This window comes from Nomascus leucogenys, chromosome 14, assembly GCF_006542625.1.
Source record: "Nomascus leucogenys isolate Asia chromosome 14, Asia_NLE_v1, whole genome shotgun sequence".
Lineage (NCBI taxonomy): Eukaryota > Metazoa > Chordata > Mammalia > Primates > Hylobatidae > Nomascus > Nomascus leucogenys.
Window position 1 is genome coordinate 48,552,392 of NC_044394.1, and position 19,199 is coordinate 48,571,590.

Genomic DNA, 19,199 nt, shown 5'->3' on the forward strand with positions numbered 1-19,199 from the left:
TCAATCCTGTAATCGCAGCAGTTTGGGAGGCCGAGGTGGGCGGATCACCTGAGGTCAGGAGTTCAAGACCAGCCTGGCCAACATGGTGAAACCCTGTGTCTACAAAAATTAGCCAGGCATGATGGCGGGTGCCTGTAATCCCAGCTACTTGGGAGGCTGAGGCAGGGGAATCACTTGAAGCCAGGAGGCGGAGGTTGCAGTGAGCCGAGATTGCACCATTACACTCTAGCCTGGGCAACAGAGCGAGACTCTGTCTCAAAAAAAAAAAAAAAAGAAATTATAATTTATGTACTCAAGAAAAGATAGTGTATCTATAAAACAAAACCAGGACACTATAAAGATAAAAAGAACAATTGAAGAACGAGAACAATCTTAGAAATTTAAAATATGATAGACAAACTTTAAAAAATTCTATAAAGTTTGGAAGTTAGTCAAGGAATTCTTCCAGAAAGTAAGATTTTAAAAAACACAATAGAAAATGGGTAAGAAATAGAAATGGAAATTTTGAGAGTAAAAATGCAAAGAAAGAGGAAATCTCCGAGAACTGAAGAATGTGTCTGTAGGTTAAAAATGTCTACCAAGGCCCAGCGCAATGCTGAAAGAGATCCATAACAAGGTATATTGTGGTGAAATTTCAGATCACAGGGAATAAAATGAAGATCCTGAAAACTTCCAGAAAGAAAAAAAAAAACAGGTCATACCCAAGGATCAGGAATAAAACTGGCATGGAATGTCTCAGTGACATTGGAAACTTGAAGACAGTAAGACAACACCTTTAGTTATGTTTTCAACTCAGAATTCTCTGCCCAACCAGACTATCAGTCAAATGTGAGGGTAGGAAGAAACTTGTTTCAGCTGCACAGAGTTGTACAGCAAAAATTTACTTCCCCTGCATTCCTTCTCCGGAAGCTAGTGGGGGATGTGTTCCCATCCTAAAGAGGGACCACACTGAGCAGAGAAGTCATGGGATCCAGGAAACAGTCATCACAAGAGAGAAATGGGAGGAATCCCACATGGTTCTTAATGAGTAATATGTGTTTAACTTTCATCATGACAATGTGGATTTAACAAAAATTGAGCTAAAATGATTGCATATGGAGAGAGAATGACAGTTGGTATAATTGAGTTAAAAATCCTCATCCGCCTATAAATCAGGACATTTCTGAATCTGGTGAACGAAAAAGAGTAATATAGTCATGTCATGTTAATTGGGCACATGGAGGAAGAAACTGCTTTAAAAAGTAAGGATGAATTTTATGTAAAGTGAATTTTACCCCAGTTTTTTTTTTTGTTTTTTTTTTTTCTCGAGATGGAATCTCTCTCTGTCTCCCAGGCTGGAGTGCAGTCATGCGATCTCGGCTCACTGCAAGCTCCGCCTCCCGAGTAGCTGGGACTACAGGCGCCCACCACCACACCCAGCTAATTTTTTGTATTTTTAGTAGAGATGGGGTTTCACTGTGTTAGCCAAGATGGTCTCGATCTCCTGACCTCGTGATCTGCCCGCCTCGGCCTCCCAAAGTGCTGGGATTACAGGCATGAGCCACCGCACCCGACCACCCCAGTTTTTTAAAAAGCGAGGAGCAGGAGCTGGATTATTGAATGGACAAATCTGTTGACTTTTAAAATAAAACTTTAAAATTTTAAAAATGTATGTTCATTGTAAAACCTTCAATACAGAAAATGTTGCAGAGAGGTAGTCAGTTATCACTTTGGTATATATCTTTCCAAATATATATGTTTGACCCTCACAGAGTACTATATGGAGATTTTTAATGATTTTTCGTTGTGGAAGTGATGGAATTATTTCCAAACATGTCATCCTAGTGCTCTTGATGTTCTTTTTTCATGTGGCAAAATACCTTTTTTAATATATATGGGATCTGCTTGATCATTTTAAATGCCTTCATAGAGTCTCTAATAGAGCTGTGCCATACTTATTTTAGCCAGCCTCCTATTGCTGGACATTCAGGTTCTTCCCAATCTGCCGTTATAAACACCATCACAGTGAACGTATTCATACATAGATCTTTCATACATTTTGCCGATTATTTCCTTAGGATATACTCTTGAATATAGCATTGTTGAATCAAATGTATGCAGTTTACCTCAACAGCATTTATTTAGCATTTATTCAGCTGGGATTACAGACAATCAAGTTGGAGAGACAAGGCTTACATATCAGAGGTGTGTGGTTTCTATGGAAATATGCCAAATGAGTAGCAATATGCTACAGCACCTGGGCTCCACACTGCAGCAGTGCTGGCAGGTACCCGATGATTTCCCATGACTACCCTATAGACTACAGGGTACCCCGATTTGGCATCCTTCTGGTTGAACCAGGAAATAGGGAAGGGGGGGCGTCAGCCCTCTTCCTGTGAACCGCTTCTGCTGGAGCCTGACTACATTAATTTTCCAGTTTGGTGGCGGGGGCACCACCAGGGTAGTGTGGGAATGTCCAAGTGTGCCAAATGAGTAGCAATATGCTACAGCACCTGGGCTGCTGTGAATGAGCAAGTGAGCCTGCGGGCTGCTCAGAGAAAACTTAATGGAAGCTATGGAACTTGAGCCAGGAATCAAACCCTGGTTGAAATTTAGATAGGCTGGGTTGGGGGAGGAGGCCAGGAGAGAATGTCCCTTGTACGAAGGCATGTTCTGAAGGTGGCCGTGGGACCATCAACCCTTAAAGTAATCTCAATCTTCCCAGCCTTTGGCCACCTGCTGTACCTTAGTCCGTCTGCCATCATTACTGCCTGAAAGACCTGAATATTCCTACCTTGCGTAGGTGTCAAGAAAACTCACACCTGATAAAAGGGCAGGTAGAGAGAGGCCACAGGTCATTTAAGGGTACTTTGTAACTTAAAGAAGCGACAAGTAGATCAGTCAAATTAGGGAATTCCTGTCCAGGCAGACATAATAGAAGAAACAAAAGAGAACTTAAAATAGTAATAAAACCTTGAAGCCTCTAGAAGAAAAATAGGAGAACTTTCAAACTCAGGGTAAGCAAAGATTTGGACAGAGCACAAAAAGCACTCTTTGTTTTAGTTTGCTACTGCTGCCATAACAAATTACCAGAAATTTAGCATGTTAAAGCAATATAAATGTATTATCTTACAGTTTCCTTAGATTAGAAATCCAGTGTGCTCACTGAGTCTTTGCTTAGAGTCTCACAACACCAAAATCAGTGTTAGCAGGGCTGGCTTTATTTAGAAGGCCTCTGGGGCCTATTTCCTATCTATTTCCTTGCTCATTCACATTGTTGGCAGAATTCAGTTGCTAGTGGTTTTAAATTTTAGGACCCCATTTTTTTGCTAGCTATCAGTTAAGGCCCGTTCCCAGCTGATAGAGGCCACTCAAATTCCTCTTGTGGGCTTACAGTCCTCTTCTTCCATCTTCAAAGCTGGCAGTGGCAGGTCTAGTGCCTTCCGTGCTATGAATCTCTCCTGCCTCTTCTTCCATTGTTATATCTTTATGATTCACCCTAAGGCCTTCCTCTTCTACTTTTAAGGGCTCCTGTGATAGATTGAGCCCATCCACATAATCCGTCTGAAGATCCGTTAATCACATCTGTAAAGTCCCTTTTGCCATGTAATGTAATCTATTCATAGTTTCTGAGGATTGGGACATAGATACTTTTTGTCAGGGAGGGGCTTCTCTGCCTACCACTCCCTAAAGTTTAAAAAGGATACATTGAATTTCATCAAAATAAGAAATTGCTTTCTATAAGAGACATCACTGAGAAAATGAATAGATGAACCACAAACTGGAAAAAAATATTCACAACACATATACTTCACAAAAGACAAATAAATAGGAAACAATCAAATTTTTAAAATGAGCAAAAGACTTGAGCAGACACTAGACAAAATAAGTTATACAAATGAACAATAAGCACATGTTAAAATGATGCTTAACAGCATTAGTCATCATGTAACCGCAAATTAAAACACATCTATTAGAATGGGTAAAATTAACAACAACAACAACAACAACAAAACAAAACACTCTACCCAACTGGAACTTATGTATATTGATGGTGGGAGTGGCAAATGATACAAACACATTAGAAAACTGTTGGTTGCTCATAAAGTTTTTTTTTTTTTTTTTTGAGACAGAGTCTCGCTGTCGCCCAGGCTGGAGTGCAGTGGCGCGATCTCGGCTCACTGCAGGCTCCACCCCCCAGGGTTCACGCCATTCTCCTGCCTCAGCCTCCCGAGTAGCTGGGACTACAGGCGCCCGCCATCTCGCCCGGCTAATATTTTGTATTTTTAGTAGAGACGGGGTTTCACTGTGTTAGCCAGGATGGTCTCGATCTCCTGACCTCGTGGTCTGCCCGCCTCAGCCTCCCAAAGTGCTGGGATTACAGGCGTGAGCCACCGCGCCCGGCCCTCATAAAGTTAAATATATTTTACTCGTATGTAATTATGCAGAAGAAATGAAAAAGTGTTCACAAAAAGACATGAACAACATTTCTGTCATCTTTATTTAATAGTTCAAAACGGAAAACAACCCAAATATCTATTAACAGTAGAATGAATAAATTGTACAATGGAATATGACTCATTTTTTAAAAAAGAATGAATTATCAATACATGTAACAATATAGATGAGTCTCGAAAACATTCTATTTGTATGAAATTCAAGAACAGACAAAAGAATAGTGATGGAAATCAGAAAATGCTTGCAAAACTAGGAGATTTGTACAAGAGGGAACTTTCTAGTCTGATGAAAAATTGGTACTATCTTGTTTTGATGGTGCTTAAATGGGTGTTTATGATTGTCAAAACTCATTGAACAGAAAAACCTAAGCTCTTTGTATTTTATTGTATCCGATAAATAATGAAGGTTCATGAAGATATATGAGAAGATATTACAGAGAACCAAAATTAATTTTTGGAAATAAAAATCAATTTATTAATTTTAAACCACTAGTTGACATTTAAAAATAAGAATGATGAGGGCAGATATGGCAGAGTGAAGACTTCCAAAAATCTTCTTTTCTATAAAGGCAGTGAGTATACTGGCAAAAATGGTCAAAATAAATTGTTTCAGAACTCTGAAAATTAACAGAGGCTTACAGCACTCTGGGTAGCATTTATCTAACAAAAATGGTGCGTTAGTCTGTTCTTGCAGTGCTATAAAGAAATACCTGAGGCTGAGTAATTTATAAAGAAAAGAGGTTTAATTGGCTCATGGTTCTGCAGGCTATACAAGCATGGCACCAGCATCTTCTCAGCTTCTGGTGAGCCCTCAGGGAGCTTTTATTTATGGCAGAAGGAAAAGCGGGAGCAAGCATCGTACATGGTGAGAGAAGGATTAAGTGAGAGAGGGAGGAGGTGCCACACACTTTTAAACAACCAGGTCTTGCGTAAAGTCAGAGCTAGAACTCACTCATCACCAAGGGGATGGTGCTGAGCCATTCATGAGGGATTTGTCCCCCATTATCCAAATACCTTCCACCAGGCCCCACCTCCAACACTGGGGATTACCTTTCAGCATGAGATTTGGAGGGGACAAAACATCCAAATAATATCAAATGGCTTCTTAGTTAGAACAGAGAGCTTTATGATGTTTTAACTTGCTCTGTTGCTATCGTCCTCTCTCTAGCTCCAGGTAGACTTTAAAGGCAACATCTTTGATGTTATTGTGAAAATCAATAGCCTAAAAGTCACTGAAGGGGACAGAATGGGGTTGGAGATCCTACAAAAAGCCCCTTTCTTAGAGAGTTATCATTATTTGGCCTGTCTGGCAGTTCCCTGGAAAACCCCACATCCTGTACCTGCCTTTATTTGGCTTAACTCAGAATCAGTGAGAACAGCTTTTTCCCTGAGAATGTTTGTCAAAAACAATCACTGTCCATTTTTTAACATTGCAGCTGCCAGAGGTAGTAGTAATGGTTGGAGCAAACAAAAAGCTAACCAAAAAAACCTTAAAAGGGAAAGCTGGGGAATGAGATATTCACAGGGAGATTTGAAAAGCTCTTTCATATTCCTGGGAACCTCAAAGGCCAGTGAAGGGCTGTGCACATGTCCAGAGCTGTGTGAATACTCAAGAGATGTGAGAAGGCCCTAAACAATTACCTGAGATTGACCCTGAGGTTCTATGCAAGTGGCAAATGAAGGCTAAGACAGAGTTATAAACTGCCTTCCTGAACATTGAAAATGCACCCCAGTATACACACAGGGACTCTTAGCTACACCAAAGGTCTGTGATTCTGGTATTTAAGGAAATATCTGTCCAACCATTATCTGACTGCTAACCTAATGAAGCAGTCACTTCAGTGGCCACACATGACAAAAGAGTATTACTTTACAGAATTAGATCAGAAAAGGCACTGAAGAAACAGCCACACAAAAGAGCAGCAACAATAAAGCCTGGGGAAGGGAGAGAATCTAATTCCAGAGATCTCACATTATATTATTTAAAATGTCTAGTTTTCAACAAGACGTTATGAGACATTGCAAAAAAGAAAGTATGGCTCATACACAGATGGAAAAAACCCATACAGTCAGTAGAAACCATCCCTAGGAGGCACAAATGTTTAACTTAGTAGACAAAGATTTTTAAATCACCTATTTTAAGTATGTTCAAATAACTGAAGGAGACTATGTCCAAAGAACTGAGGAAAGTGTGAGAACAGTGTCTCACCAAATAGAGACTTGAAGAGATAGAAACTATAAAGATATCTAAATACAAATTCTGGAGTTCAAAATTATAATAACTGAAATGAAAAATTCATTAAGAGAGGCTCAGCTGTAGGTTTGAGAAGGCAGAAGAAAGTATCAGCAAACTTGAAGACAGATCAATTGAGATTATCCAGTCTGAGGAACAGAAAGGAAAAAAGAATGAAGAAAAATGAACAGAGCCTCAGAGACCTGTGGGACACCGTCAAGTGCACCAATATACGTATAATAGGAGTTCCAGAAGAAGAGTAAATCGAGAAGGGGGGAGATAAAAATGTTTGAATAAATCATGACCAAAAACTTCCCATATTTGATGGAAAACATGAATCTACATATCCAGGAAGCCCAATGAACTCCACATAGGATAAACTCAAAGAGATCCACACTTGATACGTCATACTCAAATCGTTGAAAGCCGAAGACAGAATCTTTAAAACAGCAAGAAAGGAGTGACTTATCATGTATGAGGGATCATCAGTAAGAATAACAGCTAATTTCTCATCAGAAACCATGGAGGTCAGGAAGGTGGTGGGGTGACATATTCAAACTGCTGAAAGAAAAAGACGACTAAGAATTTTCTATTCATCAAAAATGTCTTTCAAAAATGAATAAGCAATATGTGGTGTGTTTATACAATTGAATGTTATCAATAAAAAGGAACGAAGTACAGATATTTGCTAGAGTATGGATGAACCTTTATAATATGCTAATTGAAGAAGCCAGATACAAAAAGCCGCCTATTGTATGATTCCACTTATATGAAATATATGGAATAGACAAATCTATATAGATAGAAAGTAGATTAGTGTTTTCTTGGGGGACCAGTGAATGGGGGTAATGGGTTTGGTTCGTTGTTTTTGGATTGATGAGAATGTCGAGGAATTTGTGGTGATGGTTGCACAACTCTGAATGTCTTTAAAAAAACTACAGAATTGGGCCGAGCGCAGTAGCTCATGCCTGTAATCCCAGCACTTTGGAGGCTGAGGCGGGTGGATCACGAGGTCAGGAGATCAAGACCATCCTGGCTAACATGGTGAAACCCCATCTCTACTAAAAATGCAAAAAATTGGCTGGGCATGGTGGCGGGCACCTGTAGTCACAGCTACTCTGGAGGCTGAGGCAGGAGAATGGCGTGAACCTGGGAGGTGGAGCTTGCAGTGAGCCGAGATCGCGCCACTGCACTCCAGCCTGGGCAACAGTGAGACTCCATCTCAAAACAAAAAACACAGAATTGTATACTTTAAGAGGGTGGACTTTATGATATGTGAATCATATCTTGAAAGAAACGTAGTAAAAATCAAAGCAACGCTGCTGAAAACTCTTACAAATCTGTGAAGGTAAATGAAGGAACCATCTCACAGTTGAAGGACAAAATATCAAGAAAGAGAGATTGTTGATGAAGAGATATGACAGATTTGGGAGTTCTAGTATGTGATTGATAGGAGACCTAGAAGCAGAGAGAGAGCTGGAAAGAGGAGTAGCAGCAAGCCAGAAGCAACAGAAGAATTCTTTCCAGAGGGAAGAATGGACTTGAGATTCAAGAATATTCCACCTGCCAGGCATCTCCTTATGAGACTAACAAATTCTAAGGAGAAAGAAAATCTTTTTCTAGATAAATAACAAACAAAAATCAAATCTACCATTAAGGACAACTAGAAAAGGTGAAAAAAAAATCTGAAATATCTGGTCCATGCGACTAGAGAACTGATAGGACAGTAAGGAATCTGAGAGCAGAGGCTCACTTATTCCCTTGAGGGCTTACAGTGGTTCCCAAGAGGAAGGCCAAGAGGTCCAGAGGCTGCTCAGTGCTTTAGACAGTGTCTCAGTGAGAAGTGACAGGGATTGCTTTCTAGGGTCCGTTAGGGGAAGGATACTTGTTGAAACTCCTCTCACTTTGATCTAGAATCCAAAAGGCTAAATCTAAACCTCTAGAGTAAGGGGAACCAGAAGTTGGTGTTCATAGGGACTACAGGTCCATTAAGTTTCTGAAAGTAAATGAAAATATTTTAGAGTGCTAGTGCTCCTTGGAACCTTGCAGAAGTAGTTACAAATCTTGTCTGGAGAAAGACAGCACCATCCTAGACCTCAAATAATTTCTATAAGCAATTCTTAAAATATAGTGTTCAGCATAAAATCATGAATTCTCAGAAACATGAGGAGATAAGAAATATGAACAGAACCAATAAACATAGAAATAGACCCAAAGAGGCTGTATATATTACAGTTAAGAGACAGACACTAAAATAACTGTTATTGACTATATGTCTTAGTTAATAGGGGCTGCTATAGCAGAATATTGTAGACTGGGTGACTTAAAAAATAGAAATTTATTGCTCACAGTTCTGGAACCTGAGAAGTGCAAGATTAAGATGCTAGAATATCTGTTGTCTGATGGGGGCCAGCTTCCTGGTTTGCAGATGGACGCAGTCTTGCTGTGTTCTCACATGGCAGAGAGCAGAGCAGAGGAAGCAAGCTCTTGTGTCTCTTCTTTTAAGGCACTAATCCAATTCATGAAGACTCTACCCTCATGACTTAATCACCTCTGAAAGGCCCCACCCCTAATACCATCACATTGGGATATAAGATTTCAACACATAAATTTTGGGATTTGTGTCAGAGGACAGACCTACTTAAAGAAACTTTAGGGGGACAGAAACATTCAGCCATAACACTAGTTAAAGAAGAATAAAGACATTATTGAACATTTTCAGAGAACTAGAAACCATAAGAACCAAATAGATATTCTAGAATTAAAAGAAAAATTTCAAGAAGCAAATTTACAAAATGAAGTCAGAGCAATAAAAATAATGGAAAAAAATCAGAAGAGAGTAAAAACAGCATAGTGAGAGGGCTAATATTACATTTATTTTGTTTCTTTAAGAAGGAACACAGAAAAGGGTCAGAAGCAATATTTATAGTTGAGCAAATGCTCTCCCAAACTAATATAACAATTCACAGAATAAATAAAAACAAATGTACCTAGGCACATCATAATAAAACTACTGAAAGCCACACTCAGTGGGAAAATTATAAAAGCTACCAGAAAACACAACGCTTAAAGTAGCAACAACTAGACCGACAGCTAGACACAATATATTTAAAGGGCTTAGAGAAAATGACTACTTAGAGAACATTTCATTCAAGAAGTAAGGTGGAATAAAGACATTTTCAAACCTTTAAAGCTGAAAGAATGTCAACACCACACTTACAGTATAAACAGTGCTAAGAGATGTTCCTCAGTAGAAGGCTGATGATTCCAGATGGACGTTCACCAATAGAGAAAGCATTGAAAATTCAAAGACATAAGATTTGGGGTAGACATCTGGGTTATAGCTGCATGAATAGCAACTATAGAAAAACATGCACACACACACAAATGTGTGTGCTAACAAAAGAGAGACATGGTATGGCAATCTTAATGTCAGAAAAAGTGTAATTAGAACCCGAAAGAGCAGATTGAGCTGTGAACAGTGGTTAGTTAGATCACCACAGGTCCTTTCAAAGGATGGAGATAGCCAGTAACTTACTCTGAATGAACATGACAAAGATATCTTCCTAACTAAACTCTCCTCAAAACATGCCAAGGTATTGCTCTCCTCCACCCTTCCAAATTTATATCTCCTCCTTCCCTCTTTGTATTTTTTTGTCTTTTAATCTCTCCTTTTTTCTCCCTGTTCTTTCTTTCATTTTTATTAGTGTCTTCCTTCATCCCATCACTCCTCCTCTCCCTGAATTTCCTGTGCATTTGTCTCACCTGTTGTGGACACAATAATATATTTTTAAATTGGAGTTAATACGTTTTTTCTATTTTGTTTTAAAATTGTGATAAAATGTACATAAAATTTATTGTTTTAACCATTTTTAAGTATACAGTTTGGGGCATTAAGTATAGTCGTGTGTCACTTAGTAGTGGGGCTACATTCTGTCAAATGTGTCATTAGGTGATTTCGTCCTTGTGTGAACATGATAGGGTGTACTAACAGGATCCCAGATGGCACAGCTTCCTAGGCACCTAGGCTACATGTATAGCCTGTTACTCCTAGGCTACCAACCTGGACAGCATGTTACTGTACTAAATATTATAGGCAATTGTAACACAATGGTAAGTATTTGTGTGTCTAAACATAGAAAAGGTAATGTGTTTGTGCTGGGACGTTAGGATGGCTGTGACATCCCTAGGCAATAGGAATTTTTCAGCTCCATTATAATGTGAGACCATTGTCATATATGTGGTTTATCATTGATTGTAAATAAACAATGGCTCTGGCTCACTTTAAAAAAAAAAAAGGAGCTTTGTTTACTTTGCCATAGAATTCTAATTTTCTTCCAGCATCCATCCATCCACCTGCCAAGACACGTGGGGCACTATATGCTCAGTCAGCCAGAGCAGTCACAGGATGCAAGCACGGGTAGCTCTGTCTTAGATTTCATAGACTCTGTGGCTCCTTCACTCAATTGGTTAGAGTTGGAATAGTTACCGAGGTCAGACTTGAAGGGTTGGACCTATATGAGATTTCTGGCTTTGTGTTCCACTCCATGGACATGGGAAGCCCCCATCAGCACAGCCTTTCACTGAAGTTATGGCATTGCTGTCTTGGAGGGTGGCGGGGAGGGGGCATGAAAAGAGATTGTTTCAAGTTTAAAAGATCACCTCCCTGTGACAACTGGTGATGTGATTGTCTCATCTCTTTGAATGTCATTTACTCTTCGTGCTTTCTTTGAATGTGTTTGGAACAGACAACTAATGAGAGTGGTTTTAAAGGATTTGTTTCTTTCCTATCTTGATTCTGTAGCTTGCAGTGAGCTGCATACTCCTTCACTAGATCGAAAGCCAAATAGTTTTGTTGCGGTGAGTGTCACCACCCCTCCTCAGGCATTCTGGACGAAGCACGCACAGACGGAGATCATTGAGGTGGGTGCTGCTGGTCCCTCTCTGAGGGGCTGTGGGACATGCCCTGGTGGTGTCTCTTGTCCTGATGTTCAGTTACTTGTGCATCTGTAGCTGAAGCCGTATTTACATGAGTTGTTGCTATTTTCCTGTGGGTTTTCAGTATATTGATATTTTTCATCACATTTACTCATCTGGGTAGCACTTATATTGCCATATCCTTTACAGTTATTGATTAACTATTGGCACTTGTTTTTGAACAATGATCCTGTAAGCTTCATTGCCTTGTAAGAGGTAAGACCTAATTCCTTCTTGTCACCTCCAATTGGCTGCTACTTTGGAAGAGTGGTGCTCATTAATCAAAGCTTAGAAGAGTATTAACTATTTACCACCCTCTTGTCCAGACACACCCCTATTTTTGTTGGTTTTTGTTTTTACAGCCTTTTGAGTTTTGTGTCACATGTTTACTTTTTCCAGTAAGTTACATGATAAACATTTATGGATGATCCTTTTAGATCATCGAGCACATTACATAACACTAAGTGTAGGATTGGTGGCATGAGACTCTGCAGAGTTTTATTTGTAAAGTGAAGAATTATCAAACTTAAACTGCATTTCTTCTTCTTCACCCGTTGTGCATTTTGGAGCTAGCCCACCCTTTCAGTCTCTTAGAAACTTATTTCCAAGTTCACATCAACAATTCTGCTTTCTAAGCATTTGTTGAGTGCTACCTGCACATCTAGCGTAGTGCCAGGCACTGTGGATGATACAGAGCCCACCAGGGCACAGTCCCTGCCCTGAGGAATTGACCAGCTGGTGGGTGGGGAGGCAGAAATGAATATGGCTGCCCCTATGCACAGCAGAGTATGGGAAGTATTGGAGTAGGAAGGTGAGGAGAGCACCAGGAGGCTGGGATCCTATCTGGCTGTGAGAATCAGAGCAGGCTTCCTAGGGTGGGGCTTCATGACATTCTGCTTCAGTATGTCTGGGGCAGGGCCCAAGACTGCATTTCTCGCAAGCTCCCAAGTGATGCCCAGGTAGCCAGTCGGGGGACTCCACATGAAGAGCACGCCAAAGGTCTGTTGTGGCTATGCAAATCTGTGACCATACGGAAGGATCGTGCAGGTTTGGGATCTAACTGTATCCTGGTCAGTGTGTGAAAGGCACAAGTAGGAGAGCAAGGAAAGAAAGCCTTGAAGGCTGTGGAGTTTATCAGCAGATGGTAGTGAGCCAGTGTAGGCTTCTGTGCAGGGGAGTCACCTGACCAGATGTCCTAACTTGTATAGGACAGGCATCTGGGGGAGTGAGAGTTGGAGGGGGTGGAAAGAAAGGAGCGTGTGACAGAGACTTTGAAGGTGGACCTTGCAAGGGGAGTTCATGATCACTGGATGGTTGAGAACAACAGAGAAGAAGGCACCAAAGTGAATGCCTGGGCTTTTAGCCTGCTTGGAAAGGGAGTCAGAGGTGGCCTTAGCCAAGGGTGGGTGGAGGGAGAGATGAGTTGGTTGAGGCCCCAGCAGCCCACCCAGGTGGAGCTGTCCAGTCAGCTTGAGCACCTGGATCTGGATCTCCAGAGAGAAAACAGAGCCAGAGGCCCAGGGAACGGTGGCTGTGATCATTACCTGGTGCCTGAGAGAGTATGGTATTATGGGGCTTTGGAGGACATGGCCAAGCTGCCAGGAAATAGTCACCTATGATCTAAAAACTACTAGCTGATCCTAAAAAAAAGGATAGCTTTTAAAAAGTCAGGCTTTAATTATTCCAAACACAGGCTTCTAGAAATACATAATCAACCACTTAAGCCATTCATTTTCTCTCTTTCATCTGCTTGTTTGTACCTCTTAAAGAAATAACCCAAAGTAGTGGGTCTAAATACACATTACACTTTAAGTTATAAAACTAAGAATGCATGTGGACATCCAACTTGTTTCAGTTTTTAAAAATTCCTCCTGTTGAGTGTGAAAGCCATGAAATGAGTCCTCAGGCACAGCTTGTGTAATGGGCTGATATATTGTATGTGGATCTGTAATGGTCTATGTCAGACTTCTTTTTTTTTCTTTTAAAAAGCAGAGTTTTTTTGTTTGTTTGTTTTATGTATTTATTTAAGCTGCCTTTAGCATTTGTGTTGATTCAAGACCTTGAGAGTGTTAGTTTCTCATTCTGAAAATGTTGGTGTATTTCAAAAGCAATTACATTTTAAAAATCCAACCCTGTGTTCTGATTATTTCCTTTTCTGTTCTAGGGAACCAACAATCCTATATTTCTAAGCAGTATTGCCTTCTTTCAAGACTCTCTTATCAATCAGATGACACAAGTCAAACTCTCCGTGTATGATGTCAAAGATAGATCTCAGGGAACAGTTAAGTAATGTGTTGTAGTTCGTGGGATTTTCTTCCCTTTGAAAAAATTATGTAATCGTTTGAATGAGAGGTGAACATAGATTGACTTCACTACTAGCTCACAAGTTAACTCATGTCTAAATGTATTTGTCTTTGAGAATTTTTAAGCTTTCCCATTGGGCTTCTGACATAAGGGTAAGAGGTGCTGTGGGAAGCAGTCAGCTGGACTCTCTGGGGCCATGATAATTGCATCAGAAGCAAAGCAAGTGCACCAATGCTGCCTCTCTTCCTTCTCTTCCTCAGATGTATTTACTGGGCTCTGGAACGTTCATTGTCAAAGATCTGCTCCAGGACAGGCATCATAGGTTGCATTTAACACTAAGGTTGGTATTCAGTTTTATTCCCTTGAAAGGATCTGGAATGATGAGGTCCAGGGACAGATGGGGAAAGGACCCACTTCCTATACTGAGAGAGCACCCTTCCCTTCCCAGAAGCCAGTCTGCCTGGGGACACTGTGTTGTCTATTGAGGCGAAACAAATTACTTAGCCTATCAGGGAATGGAAACTTTTAGCATCTGTAGGAGATATGAGCACAGTTGTACCGAGCCCTAAAGGAAAGCCTAGATACATATCTAATAATACTAAGTGTGTTTCTCCATTATTTAGTTCCTCCCCAGTGGAATATAATCTCCCAGACAGCAGGGAGTTTTGTCTGCCTTGCTTCACTGCTATTTCCCAGACACCTAGAATAGTGCCTGGTGCTCAATAAATATTTGTAGAAGGAATGAGTGAATGAAAGAGAAACCCCCACTGTGTCCCAGGATGGAAAGATGAAAGATATCAGGATGTCAGTCCTTCCACATCATTTTAGGGGCACTTCCCACCAAAACCCTGACATGGTGTTCTTTTTTCAGAATAATGTAAAAATTGGAGAACTGTGATCTGGAAAAATAATCTAAAATAGCAAGGAAAATTTGACAGAAAATTAAGTCCCTGCAATATTGAGACATTCTGAAGCTACTGTAAGTAAAGACAGTATTGCAGGCATTGGCTGTCTAATCAGTGGACAGGATAAGAGCCCTGCAGCAGCCCTTAGTTTGTTTAGAGAACTTGATTCAGGAAAAAGGAACAATCTTAGGTAAAATGAGAGGGATCGTGTAAGGGAAAGGGCTTTGAGAAAAGTATTTAGTTACATCATGTGTCAGAGTTAACTCTAGTTGGGTTAGAGTTAAATGTACAAAATGGACATCATTCTTTTTAAAGGAGCTAAAGGCGGCTGATGATTGAACAGATAGAGCAGGAAAGGACTTCACAGGCACGAGGACAGGGCGAGGAAATCACAAAGGAAATGGTCAGTAGATGGGACACCAGACAAAAATTTAGAACCTGGTTAAGTGAGACCTTGTAAATAGAAAGCCTGAAGTTCCAGGGTGTCCCCAGGCTCCCTGGATGAATCAGATGAGCCCAGGCCACCATCAGCCACCCTTCGAGATGTCAGGGTGAAGCTGACTGAGGCTGGGGTAGCATCAGCTGTGTCATATCAGGATTCAAGGGCTTCAGGAAGCCCTGGCTGGATTCCATTACTTGGAGTCCAGGCTTAGGCCTTGGGCTAATATAAGCCTGAAGGTGGGGTGGGAAGGAAGAGAAAAGGGCCCAGGGCCAGAACAAGGTGTTCTCTAGTCCTCAGTCTGACACGTGTCCCCCTCACCCTCTGGGCGGGGGTGAGCCCAGGCACTGGCAGCAGCTCGGGAACAGCATTGGCTCCTCCTCAGGGAGGCCCCCTCTGACTTCACCAGCACGTCCAGACTTCCCTGTGGTGCGTGTCCGTTCAGACACAGCCCTCCACTATGCCCCATGGTTTCCTTGTCTGTCTTGCCTGGGAGGAGCCCTGTGTGCACAGTGAATGCTGACTGACTGGTCAGTCAGCTCGGCCCTGCTGTCCCCAGGACCCTGATGACCCAGTACGGCTAGGGCTTTGTATTTCAGCAGAAAAGAAGCACAGTTGCAACACCACTCATTAAAGCATGTTGTGCATCACAGGTCTGCAGAGAGTGACCGTGTGGGTAACATCACCGTGATTGGCTGGCAGATGGAAGAGAAGTCAGACCAACGTCCCCCTGTGACCCGGTCTGTGGACACTGTCAATGGGAGGGTGAGTTACGCCACTTTCCTCCTCTCCCTTAGAAGGAGCAAGGGAATTAATCAGTAAAAATGCAGCCCTCGTGGACTTAGCCTCTGTGCCCAGCAAAGGGCAGGGCCTGCTGCTTGATGCTGCTCCCCATGGACACTCCGGTCCTTCTTAGGCACACCTTGAAGCAGGAAAAAGGGCTCCTGCCTGTAAAGCCCTGCTGCCCTGGAGCCTGCCTCTGTTCTGGGTGCCACACTGGCCACTTCTAGAGGGCAGGAGTGAGCGGGAAAGAGCCCTACTGGAAGAACTGCAGTCGGGGCAACTTGGGGGGTGTGGAGGGTGAGCAAAGAGGCATTTAGGACCCAGGTCATCTGTCCTGTTTTGTTAATACCTTCCTCTCCCAGACACATGCATGCCCTGCAGTCTCCTGGTGCACACCTTCACCTTTTCACATCCTCCCCTCTTCCCTGATCCTCCTCCCCCTCTTTAGCTACACCCTCCTGTACCCACTCTCATGCACAGTCTCTCACACAGACACTCAAAGAAAAATTCTAATTTCAGAGCCCCAGCGCTGGTAAGTAGTCATTGTTGTACAATACAAAGATGTCTCATTTCACCCAAAATAAGCCCAGAATGTTAGTTCTGGAAATATCCCTTGGCATCATCTATTCTCTTCCTTTCGTTTTGTACATCAGAACACTGAAACAGAAGGTGAAGTGACTGAGAAACCATGCATGCCTAGAGAATTGTGTGTGCATGAAGTGATTCAACACACTGGGAGGTGAATGACTTTGTGGCTTGGGCAGCATATTTATTGTAGAGTTCATGGTGGATATTCATCTTAAGAGTTATGTTATGATGTATTTAGGCCACTGTTTCTGCCGAATGTTCTGGAGTCATCTGAATCTCACAGTTTTCTTGTGCATTTCCTTATACATTATCAGATGGTTCTTCCCGTCGATGAGAGCTTGACGGAGGCATTAGGAATCCGATCCAAATACGCTTCATTGCGAAAGGACACTTTGCTGAAATCGGGTAAACAGCTTCCTCCTTTGGTATTCTTGCCTCTCTTGTGAGTATCCACTTGGGCCCGCAGTCCCCTTTGCTCCCCACCTGCTGCGATTGTCCCAGCTATGCACCCTAATTGTCACCTCTCTGCTGCTTATCATTGTGTTCTTTTTGCAGCATATAAAGAGTTATTACAAAAAACAATAATAATTTTCCTTGAAAGAGGATTAAAAAATAAAAAAGAATTAGTAATACTCCAAGGAAGTAATACTTCATCTCACTCTTTCCTGTTTCACATTGGGGTTGGTGACTGATGACAGCCTCCCTGCCTCCAGCTGCTTGCACTTTAGAGTTAGTTACATGTTCTGGGACAGGAAGATTGCATGTTGCTGGGAAGAAATATTCAGACCTAGCCACTTGGTGGGTTTTCAGTGTAAGCGTTTTAATTCCCATGAGATGAACAGTGAGAGGACTTGAGGTGTCACCATCCCTGAGGGCCGGGGGAGGAGAACCCATGAGGCAGGTCTGCAGCCAGTTCATATGCAGCCTGTCTCCCCTGTCATCCCACCTCAGTGTTCGGTGGTGCCATCTGCCGCATGTACCGGTTTCCAACCACTGATGGTAACCACTTGCGGATCCTGGAGCAGATGGCAGAGAGCGTGCTCTCCCTGCACGTGCCCCGGCAGTTCGTGAAGCTCCTACTAGAGGAAGATGCAGCCAGGTGAGGCCACATGGAAGGACTGACTGTCCATCATACCCATGTCATGTGCCCCTTCCTTTCTGAGATATAGCAGGCAGAGCACTGGCATCAGATAGACTGGACCACAAACACAGCCTCTCCCCCTGCAGCTCTGTGGCCTTGGCTTGCCTAAGCCTCAGTTTGCTCATTGGGATCATAGATTCCTGTGCAAGGATTTCATAAGACAGTGTATTTGGACCCAGATGTGTGTCCCACACTCAGAACCTCCTCTCTTCTCTTCTTTACTCTCTTTTTTTTTGAGACAGAGTCTTGCTCTGTCGCTCAGGCTGGAGTGCAGTGGTGCAATCTCAGCTCAATGCAGCCTCTTCTCCGAGGTTCAAGTAATCCTTCTGCCTTAGCCGCTGAAGTAGCTGAGATTACAGGTGTGCGCCACCAAGCCTGGATAATTTTTGTATTTTTAGTAGAGATGGTGTTTCACCATGTTGGTCAGGCTGGTCTCAAACTACTGACCTCAGGTGATCCACCCACCTCGGCCTCCCAAAGTGCTGGGATTACAGGTGTGAGCCACCATGCCCAGCCTTCCTTCTCTTCTTTTCTTTCCCCTCTCACTGGTCCTTCAGAAAGTTAGAAATAACTGGTAATTGTTTGATCCTACCTGCCCAGCAGTAGTTTTCTAGGTTAGGGTCATAGATAAGGGCTCCAGAAGACTGAGTATAACCTGTCAGCTCACTGTGGTCCCATAAGGGTCTTAACCCTTCTGCATCTCTCAACCCAGGGCATATTTTGTCAGTCCTAAGGTGAGAAGCCCAACAGGTGGCCCAGCCTGTGCAGATTATGTCCCCTGTCTCTCTCTGTTTTAATTTTGTGCTGCTGTAACAGAATGCCAGAGACTGAGTAACTTATAATGATCAGAAAAGTATTTGACTCATGGTTCTGGAAACTGGGAAGTCCAAAAGCATGGTCCTGGCATCTGGGGAAGGCCTTCATGCTGCATCATCCTGTGGTGGAAGGCATCACACGGCAAGAGCGCTCTTGAGAGAAGGCCAAACTTGCTTTTATAACAAACCCACTGTTGCAATAACCAACCCATTCCCATGATAATGACATCAATCCATTCATGAGGGCAGAGCCCTCATGACCTCATCATCTCTTAAAGGTCCCACTTCTCAAAACTGTGGCATTCAGAATGAAGTTTCTGACATATGAACTTTGGGGGATAGCCTCAGATTGTCATTTCTCCTCCTTGTCCTCAAATGGTGTTAATTATAAACACAATATAACAGAAGCATGAAAGAAAGCAAGGCAGCCAGAATCCTGCTGTTTTCAAAGAGCTATTTTGTTTAAATTTTTTACTTGGAAAAAACATCAAACTTAAAAATAAAGGGCAAGAGGCCGGGTGCGGTGGCTCATGCCTGTAATCCCAGCACTTTGGGAGGCCGAGGCGGGTGGATCACGA

At 42.2% G+C, this 19,199-nt stretch overlaps 1 protein-coding gene across 17 annotated transcripts in view; it reads left to right on the forward strand.

The window, feature by feature from the left end:
* The window catches only part of INPP4A (inositol polyphosphate-4-phosphatase type I A), a 146,458-nt gene that overhangs the window by 76,543 nt on the left and 50,716 nt on the right, over positions 1 to 19,199 (forward strand). For all 17 annotated transcript variants that reach the window (XM_030827661.1, XM_030827666.1, XM_030827662.1 and 14 more), the window contains 6 exons: positions 11,474 to 11,592; positions 13,811 to 13,927; positions 14,211 to 14,290; positions 15,948 to 16,059; positions 16,980 to 17,070; positions 17,617 to 17,764. In XM_030827661.1, coding sequence (XP_030683521.1) covers positions 11,474 to 11,592; positions 13,811 to 13,927; positions 14,211 to 14,290; positions 15,948 to 16,059; positions 16,980 to 17,070; positions 17,617 to 17,764 — 667 coding nt within the window. The remainder of the gene's footprint in view (positions 1 to 11,473; positions 11,593 to 13,810; positions 13,928 to 14,210; positions 14,291 to 15,947; positions 16,060 to 16,979; positions 17,071 to 17,616; positions 17,765 to 19,199) is intronic.